General features: G+C 41.0%; 1 protein-coding gene across 2 annotated transcripts in view; it reads right to left on the bottom strand.

Annotated features, from left to right (window-relative positions):
* Window positions 1-13,035, bottom strand: part of NMU (neuromedin U) — a 29,936-nt gene extending 16,901 nt beyond the window's left edge. For both annotated transcript variants that reach the window (XM_081589188.1, XM_081589197.1), the window contains exons 1-2: window positions 12,425-13,035; window positions 5,341-5,399 (exon numbers count right to left, since the gene is read on the bottom strand). In XM_081589188.1, coding sequence (XP_081445314.1) covers window positions 5,341-5,399; window positions 12,425-12,533 — 168 coding nt within the window. In that variant the 5' untranslated portion in view covers window positions 12,534-13,035. The remainder of the gene's footprint in view (window positions 1-5,340; window positions 5,400-12,424) is intronic.
* Window positions 13,036-14,406: the final 1,371 nt, after the last annotated feature.

Genomic DNA, 14,406 nt, shown 5'->3' with positions numbered 1-14,406 from the left:
AGCCCAGCCTGCCCATCTGTGTGAAGTAGTCATGTCCAAAGACCCTTGAAACAAAGGGTTCACTAATCAGTGCATCAATATTGCTTGAATAAAAACATCAGAATAAGAAAAAACTCCAATTAATCAAATTAGTAGATAATTGCAAAGCTTTTCAGTCTTTGTACTCCTTTCTTTAAAAGGCAGAGCTGTACTGCCTGCGGTCTTTCCCTTTGGGTAAGCACTTGTTCATTTTACTCAGTTTATGGCCCTAATGGTTTTAAGTACCACTAATTGCTTCTGAGAACTCTGTGGAGTCCATTGATGAATCCATTTGAAAATGGTTAGGTCTCTGTATTTGGTTTGAAAAGTACGTGTTTCTAGTGTTTGAATAGCTTTGTAATTTTGAAAACCTCTGGTAGAAAGCTTAACTATATGTTCTAAACATTTTACTTTTTAAAATTTTTTTTATAAAAGAATTTATAGTGGTTTTACAGCTCCATTTGATTTTTCCCCCAGCATTATCATCTAAAAGTTTTTTTCAAAGATTTTTCATAGAAATATAATTTCAAGCTAAAATACATGTTTCTATATTCTACATTAATATCCATTATCTAATTTGTCATCTTATTAATATATTATATATTTCTAGCATGTATTATTGGGGATTCCCTGGTGGCTCATGGGTAAAGAATCTGCCTGCAAATGCAGGAGACTTGGGTTCCATCCCTGGGTAGGGAAGATCCCCTGGAGAAGGAAATGGCAACCCACTCCAGTATTCCTGCCTAGGAAATCCCAGGGACAGAGAAGCCTGGTGGGCTAGAGTCCATGGGGTCACAAAAGAGTCGGACACGACTTAATAACTAAACAACAAGCATACATCATGATATACCAAGGCAGAGGCCCTTAAAAGAGATTTTATGAATTTCTATGCTATTTAAGACTCTTTAGTACTCGGTCCTTACCATCAATCTTTTCCATCATGTATTTTGTTAGGGGTGGCTTAGGTATAAAAGGTATTCTCCTCACTTTATAGCTTGCCATCATCACTGGATACACTTTATTTATTTATTCTTTTATATTTCCCTTGCCTACTCTCATTCCATCCTCCCAAAGGCCACTCTTCTAATGTATTTGATGTGTATCCTTTGTTTATGTTCCTGTAAAATCTGTACTGTTGTTTGGTATGTGTGTATAATATTCTCTTACTTTTTTTTTCTTAATAGTATAAGATCACTCTCTGTTCCTGGATACCTCTAGTGTGTTGTTCCTAACTACCACAGAGTCCTTTATCATGTGCATCCAACTCATGTTGCCTACCTACTTCCCAGTGATGGATAGCCTGTTCCCTCAACCCCCCGCCATTACCTCCTTGTATCTGTCCCCACATACAGTTCTGTAGGAGAATATGTTTGGGGTGCATCCCAGGAGAGGGAATTCTAGAACATGGGGATATCTGGGTGGCTTTCCAGATGGCTGTTCTCAGTGCTGGAGGCATTTGGTCCCAGGCACTTCTGGTCTGTCCTGAGCACAGGTCAAAGAGGCAGAGTCACAGGTGATTGCAGTTAGAAATAGTAAGTTTGGAGTGTGCTTGAATGGTGAATGACAAAGGACAATGACAGCGTACTGACAATGTCAGCTAAACTCTCCAAGCTTTAATCTCAGTTCCACCAGTTCATTTGTCTGTTCTTACACCCTCATTATGCCTTTTTTATTAGTACAGTTTTATACAGTATTTTTTGATATCTGGTAGGGAAAGTTAATGGCACCCCACTCCAGTACTCTTGCCTGGAAAATCCCATGGATGGAGGAGCCTGGTAGGCTACAGTCCATGGGGTCGCTAAGAGTCGGACACGACTGAGCGACTTCACTTTCACTTTTCCCTTTCATGCACTGGAGAAGGAAATGGCAACCCACTCCAGTATTCTTGCCTGGAGAATCCCAGGGATGGCGGAGCCTGGTGGGCTGCCGTCTATGGAGTCGCACAGAGTCGGACACGACTGAAGCGACTTAGCAGCAGCAGCAGCAGCAGGGAAAGTTCTGAATTTCCTTAGCTACTGACAGACCCTTTATTTTTCTGTATCAATTGTAGGTTAAATTTATAAACTTTCCAAACAAAAGTTAAGTGGAATTCTGATTGGGGTTACATTGATTTTATGGAATTTACATCAACTATTTGGGGAGAATCAATATTTTTCTTACATTAAATTAATTGTCCATCTAACAGCAAAGAATGTCTCTCCAAATATTTGCATTATCTTCTAATTCTTTTATTAAAATTTTATTTTTTCACATAAGCTATTGTGTATTTTTGGTTAATTCCTAAATACTTATAGTTTTTGTTGCCACTGTGAATGATGTAGTATTTTCGTATTACTTTTTCTTAGTGAAAAGAAATGTTAGTGATTCTTGTATATTGGTATTATATCCAAAACTCTGCTGAATTCTCATCCTAGCTCCAATAGTTTCAGAGCGAGAAATTTGTTAATGTAATTCATCACGATTATAGATTAAAGGAGAAAAGGCATGTCGACTCAAAAAAATACACAAAGTGAAAGTTACAAGTTAAGTTTTATTTGGGGCAGTATGAGCACTGTAGCCTGGGAGACAGCACCCCAGTTAGCTCTGAGAAACTGCTCCAAAGAGGTACTAGGAAAGGACAATTTATATGTGATTTTGGTAAAAGAAGAGTACATGCAATCAAGCGCATATTTTTTTGTGGAGAGTTTCCGCTGGTCTTTTGAAGCTTCTGCTAGTCACGAGAAACAATTGTCACCATGAAGGGTTTTAGTGCTTTTCTACAGAAGAGGAGATATAAAAATTCAGATCATAAAACCAGTTCCTGAGACTATCTAACTATCTGAAGACTTGTCCTGCCAGTTTTCCGAAGCACAGAGTGCCTCATTTCTGCTCTCCACCCTGAACTTGTTCAGGAAGTGTTGAAGGTCAGAAACTACAGCTGCACACGATTTAATCCTTGTAGAGTTAGATGGCAAGCACCCACAGCAAGTGCCAATTTGTGGTTGACAGGCATGTTGCTTATCTCAGTGTTGGTGCAGGTAAAATATTTGATTAAGTTCACATTTTATTTAGGATTAACAAAACTCTTAAGAAAAGAGAAGAGAACTTCCTTAACTAGGTGAACATTACATAACAGAATTCTAGAGGAAATTTATACTTTATAGAGATCCTTTAGCTACATTTATTGTATGTAGACATAGTACTGGAGGACTCTGGCCATTGATTGGAAGAGGGCTTCCCTGGTGGTTCAGATGGTAAAGAATTTGCCTGCAATGCAGGAGACCTGGGTTTGATTGCTGGGTTGGGAAGATCCCCTGGAGAAGGAAATGGCAACCCACTCCAGTATTCTTGCCTGGAGAATTCCATGGACAGAGGAGCTTGGTGGGCTACAGTCCATAGCGTCACAAAGAGTCAGACACAACTGAGTGACTAACACTTTCTCTTTACAAGGAAAGAAAAAATTGTTTCTTCAATACTTAATGTATTAATGTTGCACCTTTTGGGCATAAGGTATTGTTTCTAGGAATTTATCCATTTCATCTAAGTTTTCAAAATTATTACCATATAGCTGTCCATAATACTTTGGGGGGGGGTAACAGCTTATTGAGACACAATTTACATTCCATACAATTCATCCATTTAAAGTGTACAGTTCAATAGTTTTTAGTGTTATTTATAGAGTTGCACAAACTTCGCCAGTCAATTGCCTATAATACTTATTTAAAATATTTATAAAATCTCTATTTTTGTTGATGATCTACCCTTTTTCAGTCTTTGTCCTTTTCTATCTTTATCTTTCCCTCTGCCTTTTTAAAATCAGCATTGCAAGTGCTTATTAACATCCTGAAACAATAAATATATGGTTTTGTTAGTATTGTTGTTCTCCTTCTCCTCTCTCTTTTAAAAATCGATTTCTGCCCTTATTTTTATTATTTACTTCATTCCTGTTTATTTGAATTTTCCCTGTTGTTCTTTCCCCTCGTTTTTTAGCTGAATGATAAGCATATTTGTTTTTAAATTTTCTTCTGTCCTGAAAAATATATATGAAGTTAAAGTTTCTTTCTAGCTACTGTTTTAGCTGTAGCATACAAACCTTGACCTATAATATTTTTATATCATTCTTTTCAACCTAGAGCTATTCACCAGTGCCATATATTTTCCAAGCAAATGGGATATTTAAGTTATACCTTTGTTAATAGTTCCTAACTTAACTGCATTATAATTGGAAAACATTTTAAATGGATCTTTTCTAACTTATGGAAACTTTCTTGTCTTCTAAGACAGTTTATATTTTTAAATGCCTCAATTATATTCAAAAAGAATGTGCATACTATTTAGTACAGGTTTTTAAAAATATTTCTAATAGCTCAGATTTATGAATTGTATTGTTAGGTCTTTGACATATCCACTTGTGTGCTACTTGCTTTAACTATCAGTTTTGAGAGAGGTATATTAAAATCTCCAACTATAAATGTTCATTTATCTATTTTTCCCTGAACTTCTATCAATTCTTAAATAAGTTTGGAGATTCTTCTGTTAATATAGGCTTTCCTGATAGCTCAGTTGGTAAAGAATCTATCTGCAATGCAGGAGACCCTGGTTTGACTCCTGAGTTGGGAAGATACCCTGGAGAAGGGATGCTAGTCACTCCAGTATTCTTGGATTTCCCTTGTGGCTCAGCTGGTAAAGAATCCACCTGTAATGCAGGAGACCTGGGTTTGATCCCTGGGTTGGGAAGATCCCCTAGAGAAGGGAAAGGCTACCCACTCCAGTATTTTGACCTGGAGAATTCCATGGACTGTATAGTCCATGGGGTCACTTTCACTTTCACGTCTGTTAATACATATTAATGATGGCTGTAACTTTTTGCTCTGTTGCTCTTTTATCAACATATGTTTATCTGTTTAAATGGTTCATGTACTTGAATTCTATTTCATCAGATGTTAAGACTGCTACTCCAATTTTTGTGCAGTTCATATTTACTTGGTGTGTCATTTTCCATTCTCAACCACTTTTTGTTTTCTGCTTCAAGTGTAACTTTTACATAGACCATATTGCTGAATCTATTTTTAACATCTGGTCTGATAATCTCTTTTAAGTGGTAGATTTTAGCACATTCATATTTATTCTCATTATTCTATTATTAGGATTTATTTCTGCCATCTTCACCGTTTATAGAATTTTTGGTTTCTTTTCACCTTTCCTTCTTTCATTTAATAAAAAAAATAATTCTGAATTCAGAATGTTGCTAAAATCACAAAGCTCAATTACAGTATTTCACTTTACCATGATAATTTTAAAAAGGGTAAATTTCCACTAATTTGTGTAATGATAATTCTTTACCTCATTCCACAACTGTAATTCTTGTTCAGGCTGTAATCCTTGAAGCAATACTGGAGCACCTAAAAATAAAGTTATACTCACAAGTTAATGTTATAATATTCTCCTAAAACTAAATATTATATATAATTCATTTTTGGATGATATTTCTCATTTTTCACTGTATATCATTATCCTCCTAGTTCAGTTAGCTATCTCAGGATTTGACTTAGTATAAGGATTCCCTGGTGGTTCAGTTGGTAAAGATCCCCCTGCAATGCAGGAGACTGGGGTTCAATCCCTGGGTGGGGAAGATCCTCTGGAGAAGGAAATGGCAACCCACTCCAGTATTCTTGCTTGGGAAATCCCACGGACAGAGAAGCCTGGAGGGCTACAGTCCCTGGGGTCCCAAAAGAGTTGGACATGACTTAGTGACTAAACCACCAGCAACCAGGGAGACATAATTATTAAAAAAACTTTAATAACATTACAAAGACATTACTCTCAAGAGTGAAGGACTTATATGTCCACACAAAAACTTGTACATGAACATGCACAGTAGCATTATTGATAATAGCCCCGAAGTGGAAACACTCCAAATGTCCATCACCTGGTGAATTAACAAGATGTAGTACATCCATACAATGGAAAATTGTGGTCCATAAAAAGGAATGAACTATTGACATATGCTGCAACAGAGATGAATCTCAAACAGATTGTGCTAAATCAAATTAGAAAATGCAAAGATGATATTCATACATATAAATGTATGAATCCATTAATATGGAACGTCCAGAGAAGGCAAATCTATAGTGCTAGATTACTGGCTGCTTAGGGCTGGGGATAGAAATGTGGACTGGCTGCTTAGGGCTGGGGATAGAAATGTGGACTGACTGCAAATGGACATAACAGATCTTTGGGGGGTGATGGAAAATTGTATTGTTGTGATGGCCGTACAACTCTTTCTTTTCTTTCTCTCTCTCTCTTCTTTTTGGTAGAGATGAATCAATACTTTATTTGTTAAGGAGAAGTAAAAGTACTAAAAGTTTTGTAAAACAGAGCATAAAAAAGTAAGAAATCCATTCTACTTAATTCAGAATGCTTGAAGAGTCACTTATGCCACTATGTATGATAATGCAGGAACAAAAATTTATTACAGACACATAATTTTTTAGTTTAGGTTTAGTGTTGGCCCTTGTTTGACCTAAATCTTATAAAGAATGATATTCAACCAATTGAAATAGCATTTTTAAAGTAAGACAGTGCCTCCAGGGTATTCCTAATGAGATCATGAAAGAGAACTTAGATGATGAAGTATCACATAAAATCCATACAAATGCATGAATACAATGTTATAGCACAATTTTATGTAGACTTTATGTTTATTTGTATGTAAATCACTAGTACTTGCTATAACTAGTGGGGCTTCCCTGGTAGCTCAGACGATAAAGAATCTGCTTGCAGTGCGGGAGATGAGGGTTCAATCCCTGGGTCGGGAACGTCCCTTGGAAAAGGGAATGGCTACCCTCTCCAGTATTCTTGCTTGGAGAATTCCATGGACAGGGGAGCCTGGTGGGCTATAGTCCATGGGGTCGCAAAGAGTCGGACACAATTGAGTGACTAACACTTTATTATAACTGGAAGTTTGTACCTTTTGACCACCTTCATGAAAACTTATTTATACCACAAATCACCAATTAATTTAAATTAAAAGATGAACAAAAACTCTCAAAATGTATGAAACATATTTAATAAAAGGTGATGGCAAATATCCTTATAGTATAGAACTCTTTTGAATCAATAGAAAAAGGGAAACATGAATAGGCAAATGGCTGCCCAACTCTTTAAGTCCACTTAAAAATCACTCAGTTACATAATTAAAACAGATAAATTTTATCATACATAAACTGTATCTCAGTAAAAGTCTTTTAAAAAAAATTACTTGTTAAGGACTTAATTATTGTTGAAATAAAATGTTAACTAGCTTATATCCTCTAAAGTAATATTTTTCTTCACAGGTTTAATTTTCTAATTCATACTGTATAAATTATAAATATTAAATGTAATTATTGTTTATTTTATATATATATATATACACTTATTCTTACTAAAATTAAGAAAATATCCTATCGTGAAAATGAAAGTGTTAGTCTCTCAGTCATGCCCGACTCTTTGCAATTCCAAGGACTGTAGCCCACCAGGCTCTTCTGTCCATGGAATTCTCCAGGCAAGAATTCTGGAGTGGGTTGTCATTCCCTTCTCCCGGCGATCCTCCCAATCCAGGGACGGAACCTGGGTCTCATGCATTGCAGGTGGATTCTTTACCATTTGAGCCACCAGGGAATCCACAGGCACTACGTTAAGCGTTAGAACGTGTCATGTCCTTAAACCTTTAAACCAACCTTTTAAGGTAGCTATTCTCCTTATTCCCATTTTAAGATGAGGAAACTGAAGGAAGGAAAGATTAAATAATTTGTCTCAGGTCATGAAAATACATACATAGCAGAAGCAAATTTCAAATCAGGCCTGCTTGCAGGCTCAGTCGTGTCTGACTTTTTGTGACCTGATGGACTGTAGCCCACCAGGCTCCTCTGAACATGGGATTTCTCAGTCAAGAGTACTGGAGTGGGTTGCCATTTCCTCCTCTAGAGGATCTTTCCAACCCAGGAATCCAACCTGGGTCTCCTGCGGCTCCTGCATTGGCAGGCAGATTCTTTACCACTTGAGCAACCTGGGAAGCCCTCAAACCGGGTCTGACTGATTCCAAATCCTAACAATTTTTTCCCCCTAATTCCACCACTTTTCAGTCAAGTTTTGCTTTGAGTTCACTCAAATTTATACTGTTATTGAAGCTAAGTTCTAATAAAAGTAACAGTATTTAACTACATTTTCTGTACCCAGCATTAGAAGTACCTTACATGGATCATGTAGTCCATAGTCGAGAGTTCATTTATTTGAATCTCCTTTCATGGGACAGCTATTCTAGGTGCACAAACAATCTTACACACTTCTCAATTATGTATTTCTTATCCTAGCCCAAAGGTATAAATCAAAGTCACTATTGTCTGGTGACTGTTACTCTAAGTTGATTCTGTTTTCAGAAACAGATAAAGTTGTGCTTCTGAAATCTTTATACAAAACATCTGGTGATCTGACTAAATGAGATTCTGATTCAGTGATTTGGTTACAGGTCCAAGAGTCTGCATTTCTAGCAAGCTTCCTGGCGATAAACTGATGCGGCTAGTCCATGGATAACAGTGAACATCCAGAGGCAGTGAGCACTGCATTGCAGAAAGAAACAGAGGATGCTTCTTATTTGACAGAACTAGGCAGCTCAAAGAAACGTTTTAGGTCTAAGCTTTTTAACAAGTCTGAATAATCCCAAAAGAGGGATATAAATATTCTCATGAAAAAAATCTAACAGGCCATCAGACCATTCCTTACAGCTTGAATGCATTACTCACCTATTGTTACTAAGCGTACACAGCTTTGAAAAAATAGGAAGGTAAAAGAAAGGGGGATAAAGGGAGAGAGCAGTATTTGATTGAAGAGAACCAGAGTCAAGTATGATGCAAGGAAATATACAAGGAATTTCACTTGTTGGATGCAGTCTTCACCTGCCTGTACTTTTGATTTCTCCACTCATCATACCATGGTTAATCTCTGTTTGACAGGGCATTTCTGTTTAAAGAACACAATTTCATATTCTTTCTTCTCTTGACTACCCTCCACCCTCCAGTAAAAGTGGAAGCTCCCCCTCCCTACAGCCTTAGCAAGACCTTTGAGACTTTGTCTCCTTCCATGTCCCCAAGCTGGCATGGGCCACACCAAAACTGCCACTGTCTAACTTAGTCCCAAGTATTTATATAATAAAAAAGGGATACTTTGTGGCTCTTACACAAAACACATAAACACAGTCTCAGGGTAGAAAGGTTAGAGAAACCAGAATTTTTAAATGTTTACCTATAATTTGCAGAAAAGCATTAATATCCTATGACTGAATCCAAACAAACATAAGAGGAAAAAATATCCCTTTTGTCTATTTGTTAACTAAAGTTGATGTGCTTTTCCTCTCAACATACCCAGGATGTGGGCTTTACAATATCAAATAGTAGTGCTAGATACTTTCCCAAATACTGTCAGGACAGTGCCACTCTCTTCTAGATCCTAAAAACAGCATTGGATTTTTTTGCTTTTGCTTTTAATTTTTATTAAAAGTAGGGCTTTTATTAAGAGTAGAGCTTCCCAGGTGGCACAGTGGTAAAGAATCCGCCTGCCAATGTTGGGTTTGATCCCTGGGTCCAAAAGATCCCCTGGAGTAGGAAATGGCAACCTTCTCCAGTTTTATTGCCTGGAAAATTTCATAGACAGGAGCCTGGTGGGCTACGGTCCATGAGGTCACCAAGAGTTGGACACAACTAAGTGCACACACACACACACACACACACAGTTGATTTACAATGTTGTGTTAACAACCGCATAGTTTTTGGTCAGTTTCAAGATATTTATACTTAACACTATCTCATAAAGGGAAATCTTTAGTTTTATACTGAACAATGTAACTAATGCAAATAATATGGATCAACAGCTTGTGCATCTGTAAATACACCATGTATAAGAGAAAGAAAAGCAGATCTGGCTATTCTAAAAGTAGCGTCCATTTTCTTTTCTCATTGCTAGTACTTAGCTAGTGTAGGATTTGGAAGTCAGAAATCATTACTGCTGACTGAATTTCAAAAACTATTTTATGAATAGGAAAAGACACTTCTTAATTTAGTCTTGGGCACTTGATCACTTCTTATCAGAGGCCGTGTCAAGTGATAGTTTGTTGCAGATATCCAAAGGTACCTCTCTTTTAGGAAATTTCCATCTTCATTTTAATGTTCTTTGAACAGTAAACTGTTTCCAGCCACCAACTCTGTGGCTGGCCCTTTACCTTTTTATTGCCATTGCAGCTCTGCTAACTCTTTTTTGCCGGGGATGCTGCACTTATTGACACGATTTTTTTTTCCCCTCTGGCTTTGTGGCATTTGCTTTGTTGTTTTTGATACATCCACTTGCTCCTTGCATAATGATTAATCTTGGTGGATTATCTCCCAGTTTGGCTTATGTATGTCAAGCTTCCCCTCCAGTGCTGTTGTCAGGGCTCAGGAATATAGCAGATCACCAGGGCAGATCAGATGAGGGCAAATTCACCCTCTTCCCTCCTCATCACATTTTTAGAGAGATAAAATTAAGTTTTTAGTATTAACCGCAGGTCTGAAGGGGAAAGAAGACACAAAAGGGTAGTCTAGGGGGATTTCTATGTAGGGAAAGAGGTATGTCATCCCTTTAGTTGAGAAACAGTGGGGATATTTACGAGATGATTGGTCAACCAGAAGATACTGTCTTTTGGAAATCCAAGACTTGCTGTTTTTAGAAAATGGCTGCTGCTTTCTATAATTTCTGCCCAATCACCAGGAGCCTGAAAATTCCCTTGTATCCCCCTGCTAAAAGAAGTTCTCACCGATGCAAAATTCACTGCAAGCATATAGTACTTAACATGCATGGAAAGTATATTTGCCTCACAGAGAAAAAAATTAAACTATGATTATCTGCTTTCTGAATAAGGTAGATAAAAGTGACCATCCTAATTTTACCAATATCAAATTTAAAACGGAAAAAGATTAATGTGACTTTGCAAAAGGCATGCTGTATCACTGCTGAATATGGGATGGAGAAGGTTTAGGTCTCCTAGCTTCTACTGCTTACATTTCACAACCAAATTACCCTGCTTTTCAAGCCAGGAGTCCCCACCTCTCTGAATCTCAAATACCCTAAGGAAAAGGGGAAAACAATGAGAGGACAGCAATAAAAATAGCTCCATTAGGTAAAGAATGATGTGTCAGTCCCCACCTCTAATAGGGGGCTTGGCTACAGGTTAAGGAAGGTTCCCACACTAATGGCTTCAAGTCCTAACATTATGGACAATAATGAAACAGCCTTCCCTTACACTACTGAGAGGAGGGCAGAGGGAAACTAAGGGGACCCGTTCAGGATCTAGAAAACTCGAGATCTTAGTAGGGCTACGGCTGGCCCGGGAGGGCTCTGGCTCAAAGCTGGGAGATGAGGGATGGTACCCTCAGGGTACTTGGAAAGTTAACCTTAAGGGTGCAGGGAAGTGATCTGGAACAGGTTATATCTACTCTACCCCAAGTCCCAAGCTTCGGACACCCCTTCCAGACCTTGCTTTTGCTTTTTCCCCATCTTTCCTCCAAGCCACAGCTTCGCTGGTGGTTCAGATGGTAAAGAATTCTGCCTGCCAATGCAGGAGACCCAGGTTCAATCCCTGAGTCGGGAAGATCCCCTGGAGGAGGAAATGGCAACCCACTCCAGTATTCTTGCCTAGAGAATCCCATGGACAGAGGAGCCTGGCGGGCTACGGTCCATGGGGTCTCAAAGAGTGGGACACGACCCATCAACTAACACTTTCACTTCCTCTAAGCGAGGCACAGAAGTCCTTGTTACTATCAAATCGTAGCTGCCTTCAATGGCTTTAGCTGCAGCACTGACGGAAAGGCGGGCTTGCACACTTGCTTCTCCAACTCCATATTCCTGATCCGGTGCGGAATAACCTATGAGGCGCAGAGCCCACGCTCTCCCTTTCCATACTGCTAGAAAGGGGCCTGTTACTGCTCAGGGTTACCTGAACAGTCCGGGAGCTCACTCACCAAGAAAGCTGAGCACTTTCCAAGTTGACCTCGCATCAGCAGGGAAGTATCACACCCACTCTCCAGTAATTGCAATCAAAGGAAAAGCATTTTAATTTTCACTATTTTAACTTCCGTTACCCATAAATCATGCGGGCTGGACATCCCGAGTCTGAGGGGGCTGCCCGGTTGGGGGGTTTCCCCCAGGCCCAGCTCCAGGCTCGAGCCGGGCCACAGACACGTACGCCCTGGCTGCCCTGGGGTGGCGACCCGTGCGCCGCAGCACGAGTGGGTGGCAAATCCCACCAGCCAAGAGTAAAGACGAGAAAAGGAGATAAGAGATCGAGGAATGCAGCGGGGAGAAGAGGCACTGGGCTGGACGTGGCGCGGGTGTCCCAGGGGGCGCGGGGTCCTCTTACCTCCGCAGGCGTCCGCGCAACAAGACAGCAGTAGCAGCAGCAGGAGCGGGGACCCAGCGGCCACATGTCCTGAAGGCGGCTCGGGGCGACGGCTCGCGGCTCGCAGCATCCCGGGACCCTGCGCTGTACCTGCCGCGCGCTCCGAGCAGTCCTCCGGTGAGCTTCCGCGTCGCCGGCGAGCTGTTCTCCCGGCTCCGCGGCCAGACCGACAGCCTCACGCGCTGCCAACTTTTAAATCTCGCGGACACGTGAGCTGAGGCGGCTAGGTCCCCGCGCGCGCGTCACCTCCCGCCCCCGGCCTTCCTCGCGTCACTCCCAACCCGCCCCACCCCGCACCCCATGCATGAGTTTCTGACTCAGGGTACCACGCATCTTTCACCCTTCTCGCCCTAGGGTCTCTGGAATGGAGGATCATAGAATTAAAACGAAGCACGTCCACTCCCTTCTTTGGAAGCACTGAAGGGGAGCCGGAGGGGAATGCAAACCAGGCGGCCGGAAGAGGCTGGTATTCAGGCTTTTAAACTTGGTGGTGGCGATGCTCTGCCAGAGACGACCCCTCTGCACCCTCCCCGGAAAGCCTTCTCTGCCCCACCCGACTGTGCGGCACCTCTTGTCCAGAGCTCCAGGAGCGACCTCGGTGCAAGCACCTCTGTTCTGTTCCCCTGTTCATCCCCAGCTCCTGGTACACACAAGCCCAGGGAATCTTAAAGCAATATTGGCTCATGGTGGATAGTTAGTGTTAGTCGCACAGTCGTGCCCAAATCTTTGCGACCGCATGGACTGCAGCCCACCAGTCTCCTCTGTCCATGGAATTTTCCAGACAAGAATACTGGAGTGGGTTGTCATTTCCTTCTCCAGGGAATCTTTCCGACCCAGGGATCGAACTTGGGCCTCCTGCACTGCAGGCAGGTTGTTTACCGACTGAGCTACCAGGGAAGCCATGGTGGTGGTGCTGTGCTTAGTCGTTCAATCACGACTCTTTACGACCTCATGGACTGTAGCTCGCCAGGCTCCTCCGTCCATGGGGACTCTCCAGGCAAGAAACTGGAGTGGTTGCCATGCCCTCCTTCAGGGGATCTTGCCAACCCAAGGATCGAACTCAGGTCTCCCACATTGCTGGCAGATTCTTTTCCCTCTAAGCCACCAGGGATGGTGTTCCCCAAATTCCTGCCAGGTCTGAGATCTTTTAGGGAAAAGCAGTTGTCTGTTAAAGACGAGTAAAAAGAAAGGACTGCTGAGGCTTGACCACACAGACCTTTCTAACAGTTCTGGAAGGTCTCTCTGACTCTCCTGTGGAATTGCAAGCCTTAAGGCCTTGCAAGCCTCCCTTTCTGTGCATTTCTCCTGCTGTCACTTCCTAGCCAGTTGCATTTTGACTTCCAGAGTGACCTGACTTCTACTATCCCTCTCCACACTCTCCTTCCTAGGGGGAAATATCCACGAAACAGCCTTCTCCAGCACACCAGCTGATGTGGTTTTAATTTCCTCTTCCAAAAACAAGGAAGTAGGATCTTATTTGACCTCCTTTTGAAAGGAACGCTGAGGGAAGGGTAGAAAGGAAAATACACTAACATTTCTTAATGGATATCTTTACGTCAGGCACCTTCCCATGCTATGCATTTAATATTAATGGCATCTTGGGGATGTGAAAGTACTTTATTATGATTCTCATTTGATGAGCTTAGAGATATTAAACAATCCACCCAAGGATATCAGGTTTCACTTGTGGCTTCCCTTGTGGCTCAGCTGGTAAAGAATCCTCCTGCAGTGCGGGAGAGCTGGGTTCGATCCCTGGGTTGGGAAGATCCCCTGGAGAGCGGAAAGGCTACCCACTCCAGTATTCTGACCTGGAGAACACCATGGACTGTATAGTCCATGGGGTTGCAAAGAGTCAGACACGACCGAGCAACTTAAAAAAAAAAAATATGTATATATATATATGGATATCAGCATGTGAGGGAGCCACTGGTCATTATTCTCTG

This window comes from Giraffa tippelskirchi, chromosome 1 (assembly GCF_054371585.1).
Source record: "Giraffa tippelskirchi isolate mGirTip1 chromosome 1, T2T-mGirTip1v1.2.pri, whole genome shotgun sequence".
NCBI lineage: Eukaryota > Metazoa > Chordata > Mammalia > Artiodactyla > Giraffidae > Giraffa > Giraffa tippelskirchi.
This window is presented reverse-complemented; position numbering and strand designations above follow the sequence as displayed.